This window comes from Sciurus carolinensis, unplaced genomic scaffold, assembly GCF_902686445.1.
Source record: "Sciurus carolinensis unplaced genomic scaffold, mSciCar1.2, whole genome shotgun sequence".
Taxonomy (NCBI): Eukaryota; Metazoa; Chordata; class Mammalia; order Rodentia; family Sciuridae; genus Sciurus; species Sciurus carolinensis.
Genome location: NW_025920214.1, coordinates 502,555 through 518,450, shown reverse-complemented (window position 1 = coordinate 518,450; position 15,896 = coordinate 502,555). Strand labels below are relative to the sequence as shown.

Genomic DNA, 15,896 nt, shown 5'->3' with positions numbered 1-15,896 from the left:
GAGGGGCATTATTTGCAGATGATGTGGATATGTATGTAAAATTCTCCAAGTATTTTATTGGAATCCATAAAAGATCTTAGACATCTGTGGGATAAAACATCGACATAGACAAGCCTATCATGTGGAACTGGAGGCTATCATGCTAAGTGAAATAAGCCAGTCCCCCAAAACCAAAGACTGAATGTTCTCTCTGACAGGCAGATACTGACTCAAAATAGGCAGGGTGGGGGCGGGGGGAGTGTAGGCTCATCATATTGGACAGGAGGGAATGGGAGGAAGGGAGGGAGTATGGGACTGGGAAAGTCAGTAGAATGAATCAGACATAAATTTCCTATGTTCATATATGAATACACGACCAGTGTAACTCCACATCATATATAACCACAAGAATGGGAAGTTATACTCCATGCATGTATGATATGTCAAAATATATCGTACTGTCATGTATAACTAAAAGAACAAATAAAAAAGCCTACTGTGTTGTATTTCTAAGCAACAAATTTTTTAAAAAAATGAAATTGACCAAATTGTGCTATGTACATATATGACTACATCACAGTGAATTTCACCTTTATGTATGTCTATAAAGTACCAATTTAAAAAAAAAAAACTACAAATTAATAGAAGGAAGACCAAGGAGGTAGAGGAGGGGAAAGGGGGATGGAGGAGAGAGGAAAATAGGAAGTAGTGAGGACTGAAGGGTAGCAAATTATATTTCACGCATGTAGGATTATGTCGAGATGAACCCCAACATTATGTATGACTATAATACACTAATAAAAATTCAAAAAATGAAAAATTCGAAGATAATATTTGCTTACTGTGGTATACATAGGCCAAAAGGTCATGTGATCAGAGAAATGTTATGAAATATTGTTTCACATTCAAAGGGATATTATTATTATTATTATTATTATTATTATTATTATTACCATTACCAGGGGTTGAATCCAGGGGCATTTAACCACTGAGCAACATCCTCAGTCCATTTTATTAATGTTGTATTTTGAGCCAGGGTCTTGCTAAGTTGCATGTGGCCTTGCTAAGTTGCTGAGGCTGACTTTGAACTCATGATCCTCCTGCCTCAACCTCTCCAGTCACTGGGATTACAGGCCTGTGCCACCAAGCCTGACTTCGAAGAGATATTATTAAAAGAAGAGATATGCCATAAACATGAACCAAACATGCAGTACTGAAAAGGAGTCAAATCTAAAATATCAACACAGTCCTAATTAGAATCCCACACTGAGAGATCCCTGTCCCTGTAACATTTCATGATGAACTGATAATTTAAGCACAATGAAATGGGCTCCAAGGCAAGGCACATTTGAAGAGCAAGGTAGAATTGACTCATTCTATCCAAATATCAGGACTGAATATTGATCTTTGGCAATTAAGTTAGTGTGGTATTTCAAATACATAAATAGGTCCATTGCACGTGATAAAGTGTATAGGAACTAGTCCGAACATATGTAGATAACTCAATTAATGACACTGTAAACCAGATGGAAAATGGGAGACTTTCCAATAAGTAGTTCACTGAGAAAATTGGATATCCACACGAAAGGAACCCTATTCACCACCCTACACAAACTTCAAGTGCAGGTGGATTAAGACCTGCCTGTGAGAGGCAAAAACATACAATTTTTAGAAGACAATACAGAGAATAATTTTTTGGCCCAGTGTTGCTTAAAACAGAAATGACATCTTAAAGCATATTAATTTAGAAAGTGCAGCACTAAGCCAGGCATGGTGGCACACACCTGTAATCCCAGTGGCTCAGGAGGCTGAGGCAGGAGGATCTTGAGCTCAAAGCAGCCTCAGCAATTTAGCAAGGCCTAAGCAATTTAGTGAGACCCTGTCTCTAAATAATATGAACATCTATATAAATAATATATATAATAAATGTATAAATATTATATATAGATAGATGTCTAAATTTCATGTTTTTATATGTAATATATATAATATGTATATAACATATATACACATAAATATGTAATATATATCTAAAGGGTTTTGATATGTGGCTCAGTGGTTAAACACCCCTGGATTCAAAAAACAAGCCCAAAGCAAGTGAACACACACACACACACACACACACACACACACACACACACGTGCATGCACGCACACAGACAAACAGAGCAAGGGAATAGCACAGCCACACATATGGACTGGTATTGGAAATATGTAAGAAACCCATTAAATCAGTAAGCAAAAAACGGATAATGTAATAGGAAATTTTGTGGGAAAAGTTAAATTTGGACCAGTCCTCACACAGAAGAGAAAACCTAAAAGGTTCATAAACATAAAAATGTGATAAAGCTTATTAATATTTTGGGTATTGTCCACAGCCGTGTTGGCAAAGATTTAATTCTGGCAATATTTAGTGTAGGTGAATAGGTGGGCCAGCAGGATGTCTATGGGCTTCTGGTCGGGTTGAAAATTGGCAAAACCACTACAGAAAACAACGTGGCATTGTTTTGGAAAGCTAAACATATGCGTATCCTATGGATCAGTGACTCTATTCTGGCATGTATACTCCGGAGAGTCCTTTACCCATGTGTTCCATGAGGAAAGCACAAGAACAGACATAACAGCCAAGAACTAGAAACGACCCTAGTGTCCATTTACTGTGGAACAGAATGGTGTAATCACACCACAATCACTGTGCTATAAGCATAGACTGGAATGCTAGTCAACAAAGGAGACAAAGGATTTACCCACAGCTACTATGAACGACATGGATGAGTCTCACATACAATAAACACTGAAAGAAGCATGCAGTGTGACTCCATTTTCATAACTTCATATAAAATGCATTGTTTAGGGATGCATACAAAAGTGGTGAAGCTATGAAGAAAAGTACTGAAAAGATTATCACAACATCAGGGTAATGACTATATGTCTGTTGGGAGGATGTGGGTTGCGATTGGGAGGAATACAGTGGCTGTGTTCTGGAAGGCTGGCAATGGTCTGTTTCTTGACCCTGGTCCTGATTGTGTGGGTGTTTACTTTTATAAATTATCTAAACCTACAGATGTGTTTTATGCACTCTTATATATCTCAGATTTTAAAAATGCTTCCTCCATGGGGAAAAAAATGTAGTAGGAAAGGAAAGTATGGGTTGTAGAAATTTTGATGAGGTTTGAAATGTTATGGATGAAGAAAATCTTGGTTTTCCAGTCCAGGGACCAGGAAGTGTCCCCTATCTCTCAAATGGGAGGTGGGGTGGGAGGCAGGGTTATTTCAATGATAAGTACCCCATATGTAGTCCTCATCTTAAAACTTTCTCCTACCAGACATTTCACCCTGTATTTATGTCACCTGCCTACTTAGTTATGACAAACCAGTTGGAGGATCATCATCACTAAATAAGACCACTAGGCATCACAGGTCATGTCATTACAGTAAGACTGGGCAACCACACTTCAATGAGAGCAGGCACCCCAGGGGCTATATTGGATAAGGTCTTCTCTGCATTTTGCTCCAGAGAGTCCACTACATTGATTTACGGTTTAACCTTAATACAGCTTACTGTACTTCCTGTCAGTTCACAGACATCCATGTGCTGGTGAATCTAGAGCAAGCCAAAGAATGTCTTCATTGTGTTGTGATATTGGACACGAGATTTTTCAAGGTGTAACTGATGAAGGGAGAGCAAAGAGTTGGGTTAAGTTGAGCACTGTACAAGGAGGACCCAGGTTCAGATTAGGTTTTCCAGATTTCAATATAAATTGTGTCATCCTCCAGGCTTTGCATTTCTAAGCAGAACGTTGCTGATGTGTTTTGGTTCCATGTCTTATTCTATTCTCTGACAAAAGCCTATGTGGAAAAATTTCCCCAGGACCTTGCTCAAGATAATTCCGAGAATAGGAGTTTGGGGAGAGGCATCTGCAACAGAAATCCTAGCACTATGGTAATTTAACGGTGACACACTAGTTCATTTTCTCAGAAATTTTCTCTCATCCATCAATCCATCCAGCCAGTCAATAATTTTTAATCCACAAAAAGTATTAAGCAACATGCTCAGTGCCAGGACAGGTTGGGACGTGTTCATTTTGGTATATACAGTGAGGTACAGATTTAAGTTGCTTTTATTGGATAGATACCTAGGTACTCTAAAACCATTACTGAATGAGCTGACATTTCCCCATTACCTCAAAAGACCTTCTTGATTACTTACTAATATAAACTGTTCAACTTATTTATGCACATCAGGCTCTGACTCTGGGCTTCCTATTTGTTCCAGAGACCCAGTACCAGAATATTTAAATCACTGTGGCGTTAAATACGTTTTAATATCTGATAGGGCCAGTTTCTGCGCATTGCACTTTTTTTTTTTTTTTTTTTTTTCCTCCCTCTCAGGAACGTGTTCGGGCCCGCGGCAGGGGGCGGGGTCGCGCCTCCGCCGCGGCTCCGGTTCCAGCCCAGCCTCACGGACGCAGAGATGGAAATCCCGAGGCTGCTCCCGGCTCGCGGGACACGACAGGGCAGCAGCGGCTATTGCCCCGCGGGCGGCGGCGGGGTCCACCGAGGCCCTGACCCGCCGGCTGGTCAGGCCCCCGCGCGCCGCCTTCTACTGCTCCGGGGGGCCCAAGATGGCGGGCCCGTGCCGCGGAGCGAGGAGGCCCGCAGGGCCTCACGGGGCCGGGGCCCGGGCCCAGGCCCGAGCCCGTTGGCGCCTAGGCCGAATCACCCGAGCGGCGGCGGCGACGACTTCTTCCTGGTGCTGCTTGACCCGGTGGGTGGCGACGTGGAGACCTCGGGCACCGATCAGGCTGAAGGGCCCGTGTGGAGGGAGGAGGCCGAGGCGGGCCTGGGGCCCCAGGGGGGCGAGAGCAGCGCGAACCCCGCGGGCCGCCCTGCGCTGGGCCCCGGCTGCCTGTCCGCGGCCCAGGCCCCGGCCCCGGCCCCGGTCCCCGTCCCTGTCCCCGTCCCCGTCCCGGTCCCGATCCCGATCCCGGCTCCAGCCCCAGGCCCGGGCCACGGGGCGGCCTTCGCAGGCACCATCACCATCCATAACCAGGACCTGCTGTTGCGTTTTGAGAACGGCGTCCTCACCCTGACCACGCCCCCGCTACCGGCCTGGGAGCCGGGGGTCCCGCCTTTCCCGCAGCCTGGGGGTCTGATCGCCCCGCCAGCCGGGTTCCCGCACGCCGCGCAGCTGGGTGACTGCCCAGAGCTGCCGCCCGAGCTCCTGCTGGCCGAGCCGGCGGAACCCGCGCCGACCCCGGCGCCGGAGGAGGAGGCTGAGGGCCGGGCCGCCGCCCAGAGCCCTCGCGGGCCGCTGGGCCCGGCCCCAGGCGTGGTGCTGTACCTGTGCCCCGAGGCGCAGTGCGGACAAACCTTCGCCAAGAAGCACCAGCTGAAGGTGCACCTGCTGACTCACAGCAGCAGCCAGGGCCAGAGGCCCTTCAAGTGCCCCCTGGGCGGCTGCGGCTGGACCTTCACCACGTCTTACAAGCTCAAGAGGCACCTGCAGTCGCATGACAAACTAAGGCCATTCGGCTGCCCGGTGGAGGGCTGTGGCAAGAGCTTCACCACCGTGTACAACCTCAAAGCACACATGAAGGGCCATGAGCAGGAGAACTCCTTCAAATGCGAGGTGTGCGAGGAGAGCTTCCCCACGCAGGCTAAGCTCAGCGCCCACCAGCGCAGCCACTTCGAGCCAGAGAGGCCCTACCAGTGTGCGTTTTCCGGCTGCAAGAAGACGTTTATTACCGTGAGTGCCCTGTTTTCTCATAACCGCGCCCATTTCAGGGAACAGGAACTCTTTGCCTGCTCTTTCCCTGGCTGCAGTAAACAGTATGACAAGGCTTGTAGACTGAAAATTCACCTGCGGAGCCACACAGGCGAGAGACCTTTCCTTTGTGACTTTGAGGGCTGTGGCTGGAACTTCACCAGCATGTCCAAACTCTTAAGGCACAAAAGGAAGCACGACGATGACCGCAGGTTCACGTGCCCTGTAGAAGGCTGTGGGAAATCTTTCACAAGGGCCGAGCATCTGAAAGGCCACAGCATAACCCACCTGGGCACAAAACCTTTCGTGTGTCCTGTGGAAGGCTGCTGTGCCAGGTTTTCCGCTCGTAGTAGTCTCTACATTCACTCCAAGAAACACCTGCAGGATGTGGAGACTTGGAAGAGTCGTTGCCCCGTCTCCACCTGTAATAAACTCTTCACATCCAAGCACAGCATGAAGACCCACATGGCCAAAAGGCACAACCTTGGCCAGGACCTCTTAGCTCAGCTAGAAGCTGCAAATTCTCTTACGCCCAGCAGTGAGCTTACCAGCCAGGGACACAATGATCTCAGCGATGCAGAGATAGTGTCTTTCTTCTCTGATGCACCTGGCAAGAGTTCTGCTGCAGTGCTGGACACAGCATTGGTCAATTCTGGAATCCTGACTATTGATGTGGCTTCTGTGAGCTCAACCCTGGCAGGGAATCTGCCTGCCAACAATAATAATTCCCCAGGGCAGGCTGTGGACCCTCGGGCCTTGATGGCCACCAGTGACCTTCCTCAGAGTCTGGATACCTCTCTCTTTTTTGGAACAACAGCTGCTGCTCTTCAGCAGAGCCCCTTAGATATGGATGATGTCTCCAGTGTAAGTGTGGGGCCACTGGGATCTCTGGGCTCTTTGGCAATGAAAAGCTCAAGTCCAGAGCCCCAGACTTTGACACCCAGCAATAAGTTAACGGTGGACACAGAAGCTCTGACTCCTTCAAGCACCCTTTGTGAAAACAGTGTTTCAGAACTACTGACACCAACCAAAGCGGATTGGAACGTACATCCTGACTCCGACTTCTTTGGACAGGAGGAAGAAACCCAGTTTGGATTCCCCAATCCAGCAGGAAACCATGGTCCTCAGAAGGAAACGGATCTTATCACAGTGACTGGCAGCCCATTTTTGGTATGAACCAACCCTATTTGTTACTTGCCACGTGGCTTAACACTCATCTTTGAGGGTCTTCTGGACCGAATGCTTAAATGCAGTCGTTTCTCGCTGGTTTGCAAAAGAACACATCCCTGGACTACAAGCTTGGAGATTTAAGTTCTGATCTTGAATCTGGAACTGACAAGTTCTGTGACCCTGAGCAAGTCACTTAACCTATCTGAGCCTTAATTTACTTATTTATAAAATTAGGTGGTTTGAATGGATTGCTTCTAAGCTCTTTTCCATACTTTCATTCCTTTATGTTTTCTTCCTTGAAAAAATTTGGGGCATCTTTAAATGATAATATTACTTTTTTTTTAAACATACATAAAATTGTCATGTTATAATGAGCATCAATTTACTTTGCAACCAACTTCCATTTATGAATAATTTTATTCCTGTATATTCTCCCTCCTTTATCATTAGTTTGAACACATTCCATATATGGATTCATTTTATCATAATCATTCAATATGTATCTATAAGACATAGGCCTCTTTTGAAAAAAATTCCATTATCATACTTAACATTAACACTAATTCCTTGTTATCATCTTATTATCATCGAATATCCAGCCACATTTTAGACCTCCAATTTTCTCAAGAACACTACTTGTTTTAATATTTTTAAATTTAGGATTTAAATAAGTCTCAAGTGTGTATTTCATTTATAGTTCTCTAACTTTGTGCAGCTTTATTACTTTCAATTTTATTCATTGGAAATACTAAGTTATTTCATATCTACAAGTTGCTACAGTCTATATTTTGCTGATTATATCCTTGTGGTAGTGTTCACTTTTCTTTAGTCTCTTTTCTTGATTTAGTAGTTTGCTCTGAGAGACTCAGTCAGATTGAAATATGATTTTTTGGCATGAATGTTTCATGGGTCAGATTGTGTTCTTCTATTAGTGACTCAATGTCTTGTTTTCTCCCCTTTTGTGATTCTATCAGCTGCTGATGATCAGTGGATTAATTCATGACAATTTTGATTCTGATGTGATGAATTGTTCTTGTAGAATTACCAACAATTAGGGGAGGAGGAAATGCTGTTCCAAGCACTTTCAAAAGTTTAGAAAAAATGGTATTAAATGCCAAAATTTTCTTAACTGTAAATAAAACTAACAAGAAAAAAATAGGAAAAAAAAAATGGGTTGGCTCTTATCCCTGTTCATCTTCCTGAGCTTTTTTCATGATGGGAGGCTGCATTGTGGAATTGCCAGCCAGGTCTTTGTCATGAAACAGAAACAGTGTCCAGTTTGTGCTCTGTGGTATTGGACAAGTGGTCTTGAATAAGTTAGTCTTACTGACTAACTTATTTCAGTGTTGTAGCTGTTAATTGATCATAACAATGCATGCACATAACTAACATACCATAGACTTTTCTTCTGCTCCAGTTTCAACATATAAGTAAATATATCATGTGTTTTGGAATATGAATTTGTTATCTTTTTAGTCTACCAGTTCTTCCTGATATAAGAAAGAAACATGATATTAATCCTATTCTTGTGCAGACAACAAAGACTTATGTGGTTTAGGGAAAGCAGGAAGAGGAATTTCTATTCCATGTACTGAATGATTTTCTCTCCAAAATTGTTATGGGAAATGCCAGGAACAGAGACATTGCTCACATGTTTATCTGCATATGTCTCTATTTGATCAATTTGTCAACATCTTTGCTGTTTTCTATGTCAGGTTCTCTGTGACCATGGACCCTACAGTTCCATGAAAATCTGATAATGGAGCAGAGGACTATGATCTGGGGAGTTCATTGTTTATAGTTTCTAAGAGCTGAAGGAAAGGAAAGATTGGTATTGTATAAATTCCGTTTACAGACTTTGCAGTTTGTGGAAAATCTTCACAATTTGTGTCTTGTTGTTCACAGCAACCCTGTAAAGTAGATGTGGCAAAAAGTGTGTATTGTGTTTCGAATTATAATTTAACCAACTCACGTTCTAACTGGGTTTTGACTGTGACTGACAATTCTATATATAGCTTCAAATAAGGAAGAGACATTCTTTTCACCTCTCCCTGTCTACCCATAAAACTTTTATGATTCATTCCTGTGTCATAACTTGTTGCTCTTTTTCTTTAAAGTTTCTTTTACCTTCTGCTTATTTTCTCCACATAACACTTCTTTGACTGTGCATTCTTCTCCTTTCATATTTTTTAATGAATAAATCTCCTCCTTGCCACTATCCCTCAGACATTCTCCTCATGGAAAATTTTCTTACATTTTTTTCACAATTGCTGCGTGTACACTGCAGTTCTGTATGTACAGTAAGAAGTTATTTTCTGAGCTTAGATTATACTTTGTGTATATATGATTCAGATCATAAAGGAAGTTATTTTCTATACAATTCAGATGAGAAGTGGATTTTTGTTTCATTATTTCCATTTTTTTACAAAGTTTCTGCCAGGAAATTCTGCAAATAACTCTTATTTGCTCTGGTGTACTAGTCTAGTAGTGTTTGCATGTAGATGTCTGTGGATGACAATTATTGTAGCACTTTGGAAGTGCACTAAAAATGTGCCACTATGAAATGTTTCTGTATTGTGTGTGTGTGTATGTGTGTGCTAGTACACACACACATACACACACACACACACACACACATGCACATTTTAAAAATTGTTGTATTTGTTTAGTGAAAAAAAGTAGACATACTTTAAAAAAAACTTGGAGAAATGCTTGGAGTTTCATTGTGTTTACCCATTCAAAGGTTTCTCTCTTTGCTTTGGGAATATTTGTACTCATAAGAGATATTTCAAAAATGTTATTCATTAAAACCTCTTAAATAACCACTATTTTCATGTCTAGCAAATGAGTATGTCAAAGACTGAGATGAATACACAAATAATGAAAATCAAATAAATTTATAAACATGAAGAGAATTTAATGCTGTGACTATATTTTTAATTCCTTAAACCAAGTACCTTTTAATAATTCATAATTATATTTTCCTATTTATTCCTGGAATTTTCAAAGATTAAATGCTACTTTTCCTAAAGATAAAAAGTTTTATTTGTCCATGGGCTTTAAGTTTCATTGAAGAAATTTGTACAAATTTTTTACCTTGCTGTGCACAGTGTTACACACCTGCAATCCAAGCTACTTGGGAGACTGAGGGAGGCCAGCCTATTGCAACTTAGCCAGACCCTGTCTCAAAATAAATATAGAGACCTGGGGATATAGATGAGCGGTAGAGAGCCCCTGTGTTCATCCCCCATACCCTCCAAAAACAAAAATAAAGAAACCAACAATTTCTTTTTTAACACTCTTTTCTAGAAAAATGGTAGAAAACCACTTTATGCTCTCAAGGTAAGAAGTTTAATATCTGTTGTTGGTGGCATGAAGTTGCCAGCACTCCTTTTGGATTTTGGTGCAGGTTTTAATATTATCCTCTTTCTGCTTTTTTTCAAGTGCTGGTTTATTAAAAAGTCTGTTTCTGAGGACTATATTTATCATGTTGATCATGAATTTAAAAATATATTGGACATAGTAGTCTTTACCAATTAGTATAATTAACATAACAAAATCCTTTGAGTAGTAAGAATGAATCATGGATATACTATGAAATTTATTTGTCTCTGTGATCTAAACTACTTATGTTCCTATCCAGGAGACAGATGAGAAGGCAATTTGTAATCCGGAGATTCAAATGAATAAATCTTTACTGAACATTGTTGTATAAAATACAATATAACATATTGAGGCTTCTGTGAGAAGAGTAATATAAAACCCCGATTTTTGATGAAATCACAATTGATAAGAGGAGATAGGGAAATAATATGTTAAACAGTTGAAGAAAAAATGTTTAAATTGGTATCAAAATGATGAAAAGGTGGGAAAAAAACCAGAATAATATGGTGTTTATTGTGAACACAGATAAGACAGTGAATGTTTTAATGAAGGAGTTTGATAATGAAAATTTTGTTTTAGAAAAGATTAATGTGATGAAGTTGTACAATGTGGATTATGTGGAAACACTGGAATGGGAAAAGAGTAAAATGACTTTTGTAGAAATCAGCTTGTGATATGATGAAGCACAAAGTCAGGATGCAGTAGTGTTAGTGGAATTGAAAGAAAGATACAGGGGCTGGAGTTGTGGCTCAGTGGTAGATGCTTGCCTGGCATGTGTGAGACACACTGGGTTTGATACTCAGCACCACATATAAATAAATAAAGTAAAAGATCCATTGACAACTAAAATTTAAATTAAAAATTAAAAATTAAAATTAAAAAAAAAGAAAAGCACAGATTGTTTTTAATACATCTACAATATTTGAAGAGGCATATTACTTGGTGCTCATTAGGGAAATGGGTAGGTAGATAGGTTGGTAGAAATGAGAGACAAAGCAGGACCGGTAACAGGTTTCCTTGGGGATTATAATAATCATACTTTTACTAATAGAGATGTAAGGAAGAGTCTTTTTGGTAATAAGTGCATAAAGATTGTGTCTTTAGTTAAATAATAATTGATAAAGTATAATTATCCTTCATAAGCTAACAATATCATGATTTGTTCACTTTTTAGAAAACAGCATGATAAATTCCTCTTTCTTGACACTCTCAGGCAAACACAGAATTACTTACACATTTCTGATCCTCTCATTTCCTTTGAAATTACTAGAGGCCTCTTCCTTTTATCATTGATGATCTAAATCTGCACTGACCAATATGGCACTTGTCATATCAGCTAGTAAGCACTTGAAATATGGCTAGTGGGAATGAGGGACTGAATTCTTAATTTAATTAATATAATTTTTAGTTTTAAAACTGCAACAAAATAAAATTTTTCTCTTAAACATAACTGTTGTTTGATAGGATTAAATTTCACTTTAGCCATAAAAAGTTTGACATCCAAATTGAGATGTGCCATGAATTTAAGACAACAACCAGATTTTAAAGGCATAGTATGAGAAGTTAAAATATCTCATTAGGAATACTGATTACATGATTAATATTTTGCATATTTTGGTTAAATAAAATACATTAAAATTTATTAGTTTCTTTTAAGTTTTTAAATGTGGCTACTAGAAAATTTAAAATTAAAGGGCTTATCATAATTTTTTTAAAAATAAAATTATATGTTTGTATACTGATATAAGTATAAACATATAATTTACAAACTTTCTTTACATTTCTATTGGACCACATTTCTCTGATTTTAATATTGCCTCCTCAGACTATTCTATGTCAATTGAGCTTTGTCATCTCTCATGTTTATTGATAACTTTTTTCTTTACATAATAGAATGGTAGTTATTTTATTATATTTAGGACAAAACCCCCAAAAAATGATGTATGATAAAGGACTGCTTATAATTTGATGGAGTGTGGTTTGTTATATGTTTCGGCAATTCTTCATGAAAGCAGTCTAGGACGGAATTTTACCTGTATTTGTTTCAGATGGGGTGGGAACAGGAGGATTGTCAAAAATCCCATATCCCTTGATCTTTAGAGAGATGGACTTCTTGGGGCTCCTTACTCATAATCTCTTTTGCCATTAGAGAGAATGGTGACTAAGTGACGCCAGGAGAACCCAGTCATGAGAACCCCTACCATAGTTGTTTGCGTTTTGTATTTTCCATTCATTGAGACAACTCTAGATGGAATGTAGCAAAAATAAAGTGAAAAGTAAATGAAGAAATACAAATAACTCTCCAGGAATTACACTATATCTGTACATTTGATAGGAATCCTACATTGACAACTAAAACTGTTTCTCATTCTTGTTAATTGCTTGTATTTGAAAACATACAAAATGCTCCAAGCTGTCAGTTTTTCTAAAGAAAATATCTTAGTATAGTATTTAAAAAAAATTTCAGAGAAACATTAAAAACACCAACAGTCTCCAAATCCCTTAAGACCATTTTTTATATTTGTTTAATAAGTCACCAATCAGTAGTTATTTGAGTACCTTATATGTAAGATACTGTGAGATATTATACCTAAGTATAATTCATTAACCCATTAAATATATATTTTGACTGTATATTATATGGTTATTGTCCTTATGTTCAAAGGTATGCTCTAGATGAAAAATTATTAAAACCAATGTATAACAGAGTTCTAATATGTATATCACAGATTTACCAGAATAAGAAGTATATATTTCTGTGTGCAGACACAAATTTTGATAAAAGAAAAGCAATCTACTGTCTTTCCTATTGTTATACCCTCTCCTTTCCCTTCATTCCACTTCTTCTAATCTACTGAACTTCTTTTCTCCCGCCACCTTTATTGTGCTTTAACTTCCACATATTGGCAAAAATATTCAGCGTTTGGGTTTTTGGGGATTGACTTATTTCATTTAACATGATAGTCTCTAGATCCATCCATTACTGGCAAGTATTTAATAAGCAATTTTAAGTATCCCATATATAAATCAATCACAAAAGATAAAAATGAGCAGAATTTCAAATCTCATTTCTTTATAGCATAGTAGCAAAATAAAGCCATTTATTTTAAACGAGATGAACATTGTTCTTAGGTTTACAAAATGGAGTAGGAAGATCATTTCAGGATGACATTTGGCTCACATGACAGAGGAAACTGGCCACATGTGTGTTTGGAAATCATCTAGAACAGAAAGCCCTAAGGGAAATTCCAGTGAATGGAGTAGCCACAGTTCATCTCAAGCTAGTTCCAACTTTTAGTGCTGCTAAAGTGAGTCCTTTCCGTTAAAAGTGCCAACATTAGTTAGTTAATACCAACTTGAATCAAGTCTTAGCACTTGCTATCTCTAAGAAGATTTAACATTTTTTCCCTTAAATTCACATGCTATTTTGGGCTTCTTGGCGCTCATTATTAATTTTTATTATAATTTAACAGGAATTTCATCAATTTTCATGCCTTATGATAATATTAAAACAAATATAGCCATTTAATTTTTTTCACTAAATCAGCATATTTAAAATACATTTTTAGATGTTGATAGACCTTTATTTTATTCACTTATTTATATGTGGTGCTGAGTATTAAACCCAGTGCCTCACACATGCTAGGCAAGCACTCTACCACTGAGCCACAACCCCAGCCCTAAATCAGTATTTTTATGTGATGGGCACATTTTCCTGTGTCATCAGAGTATGTCTCAATCATCTCTCTATGTTGGAAGAAATAAAATTGGGGTTCTGTTAACATTTATTTAGTTCAAATTTTGAATTGTAACTTTGGAATGTTGGCTACTTTGAAAGGTGTAAGTTAGGCAAACTTCTCCCAATATTCATAGATCAATGCTAGAACTCCTGGGAAATAAGGAGGAATGAGCAATTTGGTAAGTTAAAAAAAGTATATGATTTTGTGGTTTTAAAATCATCTCTTTATATTGTTTGCTATTAAATATAATCTTACATATTTAATAAACAGAAGACATTTTAAATTCCATATGTTATAAAGTCATCAACTGGAACTTAAAAAATTAGCTAATGGGTGTTATGTTTTATTTTTTATAAAAGGCATTTGATAGCACTTAAACCATGAAATTCAAATGTAAAATATACAGTCCTTAAATATTATATTTCATGTTTTATTTGGAAGGTGATGCTGACTGATTCATAATATATTCTTTAACCACAACAAAGATACTTTACAAAGGCAAAATATGTGGACTGCAACCAATATTGCATTAATTTTCCATTTATTCATTCCTTAAAGACAATGTAAAAAAGCATTATGAATTCTTCTCAAAGTTTGGAAAAAGGGTATAGTATGGGGTGTGGATGTAGCTCAGTGGTAGAGCACTTGCTTAGTATATACTAGGCTCTGGGTTTGGTCCCCAACACTACAAAAAAAAAAGATCATTTTTACAATATCACCAAATTTTTAATTTTTATTTTTAATTTTTTTATTTTTTGTCTGAGAATCATGATGGCTCTTTTAGTTTGAAAAGTAATATAAATAATTTTTTGTAGAGAAATCTGATCTGATAGGATTCTTTTGACTTTGATCAACAGTATCTGGACAGAAAGATTAGAGGCACTTTTTGAATATTCTCCAGAATTTTGCTGGTACACTTAGCAATATAAAGATATCAAATAAACATTTTGAAGTAATTATTGTCTCTAATACTACCAACATAAGCAGTCACTCAGAATACATAATAACACAGTGAAGAGACACATTAAGAGGAACTTAATTTAGTTCCTTCATATGAAATGCCAAAATATAGACAATTTAGATGTTTTTTATTTTATTGGATACTCTGAACAAATGATGCTTGAAAAGAAATGTTCTTTGAGTTTTTTATTTTCCACTTAGAGTGGGTATTTGATTAAGGATATTAGAAACAGTAACTTACTCTTTTAAATTTTCTCCTTCCCTCTTGTTATTATTATTTGATGGGATTGGCAGTCTCATGCCCACACAGTCTTTTGACCTCCACATATATGTTTAAGTATGGGCCTTGGGCCTGGAAAACTTTTACCAAGGGATAAAAAATCCATATGACCTGTACTAGGCTTATGTGTGATAATTCCTTTCTCTGTTGTAGTTTAATGTGTCTCTTTGATCTGCTGAAGTATATGAATCACATGACACCTGCAGATACTGATATCATATCTGTCTTTCGTGGAAATGGGATGACATCCTTTCTCTACAGCAGGGGAGGAGTGTGCTTTAGGCAAATTGCCCTGTCAGATGCCAGAAGAGACCTGGTAGCCATATGAAACCCACACACGACTGAAACTAAACTTGCTGTCTCTTCTCTATGTAAGTAAACCATTGCTCCATTCAATGTTTGACTGTATCATGCTTTCCTTGGTGACTCTGATACCAATAGGTAATGTGCATAAGTGTTGGGAGTCCTCCCTTGGGATTGGTAAATTGGGCATGGTATTCTGTACATCATTATTATTTCTCATAAGAACACTTAACAGAAGACCTGTTTTCTTAGAAAATTTTAAGAATATAATATAATATTATTTACTACAGGTCCTATGCTGTACAATAGGTCT

The 15,896-nt window shown here is 38.6% G+C and overlaps 1 protein-coding gene across 1 annotated transcript; it reads left to right on the top strand.

Moving 5' to 3' along the window:
• The first annotated feature begins 4,383 nt into the window (after positions 1 to 4,383).
• Zxdb (zinc finger X-linked duplicated B) lies at positions 4,384 to 12,904 on the top strand. The gene has a single exon (XM_047538015.1). The coding sequence runs from the start codon at positions 4,454 to 4,456 to the stop codon at positions 6,920 to 6,922; it is 2,469 nt and encodes an 822-aa protein (XP_047393971.1). The 5' UTR covers positions 4,384 to 4,453; the 3' UTR covers positions 6,923 to 12,904.
• The last annotated feature ends 2,992 nt before the right edge of the window (positions 12,905 to 15,896 follow it).

Coding starts and splice junctions, on each gene's coding strand:
- Zxdb (XM_047538015.1), top strand. CDS start 4,454: ATGGAAATCCCGAGGCTGCTCCCGGCTCGCGGGACACGACAGGGCAGC.